This window comes from Penaeus monodon, chromosome 22, assembly GCF_015228065.2.
Source record: "Penaeus monodon isolate SGIC_2016 chromosome 22, NSTDA_Pmon_1, whole genome shotgun sequence".
NCBI classification, from domain to species: Eukaryota; Metazoa; Arthropoda; class Malacostraca; order Decapoda; family Penaeidae; genus Penaeus; species Penaeus monodon.
Genome location: NC_051407.1, coordinates 41,571,605 through 41,572,153, shown reverse-complemented (window position 1 = coordinate 41,572,153; position 549 = coordinate 41,571,605). Strand labels below are relative to the sequence as shown.

At 59.0% G+C, this 549-nt stretch overlaps 1 protein-coding gene across 1 annotated transcript in view; it reads right to left on the bottom strand.

Moving 5' to 3' along the window:
• Positions 1-549, bottom strand: part of LOC119587144 (homeobox protein unplugged-like) — a gene marked incomplete at its 5' end in the record, with an annotated part of 31,105 nt that overhangs the window by 30,378 nt on the left and 178 nt on the right. The window contains 1 exon segment of the mRNA XM_037935901.1: positions 205-549. Coding sequence (XP_037791829.1) covers positions 205-286 — 82 coding nt within the window.

Genomic DNA, 549 nt, shown 5'->3' with positions numbered 1-549 from the left:
TTTAATAATATTTTTTAAATTTGAACTCTGAATGAGGTCAAGTATTATCATAGTTGCGCGTCTCTCGATCTGACTGTAAGCATGTCACGGTCATACACTTTGCCCATGCTGCATTTTTGCTTAAATGCTAGATTATGTGTACCTTCCACCCTCTTCTGCTCGGTAGCTGACCTGCCTTGTCTTGTAGTCGCGCCTGACACCTACCTGACTTGTCATGGTCGTGGTGGTCCGAGTCGGAAGTGTTGGTGTGGTCTCCTGCCGAGCCGGGGCTATGCGGCGTGTCCATGCCGATGGCGTCCCTGCGCCCTAAGCTCAAGTCCCCCAGGTGTCGGCCCTCCGAGCGCCGGCGGCGTCAGGCCTATAAGAGGCGGGGGCAGGGCTCCCTGCAGCCCCGCAGCGAGGGCTGGTGGCAGCGGGTAGTGGTGCAGAGGGGGATACGGTAGCGACGGCAGGAGCGGGGGTGGCAGGCCGGGCAGGTGCGGCAGGAGGCACGTGTTGTACAAATGCGGCAGACTCAGTCCTAGCGGCGTCAAGGGCCCGCCACCAGGA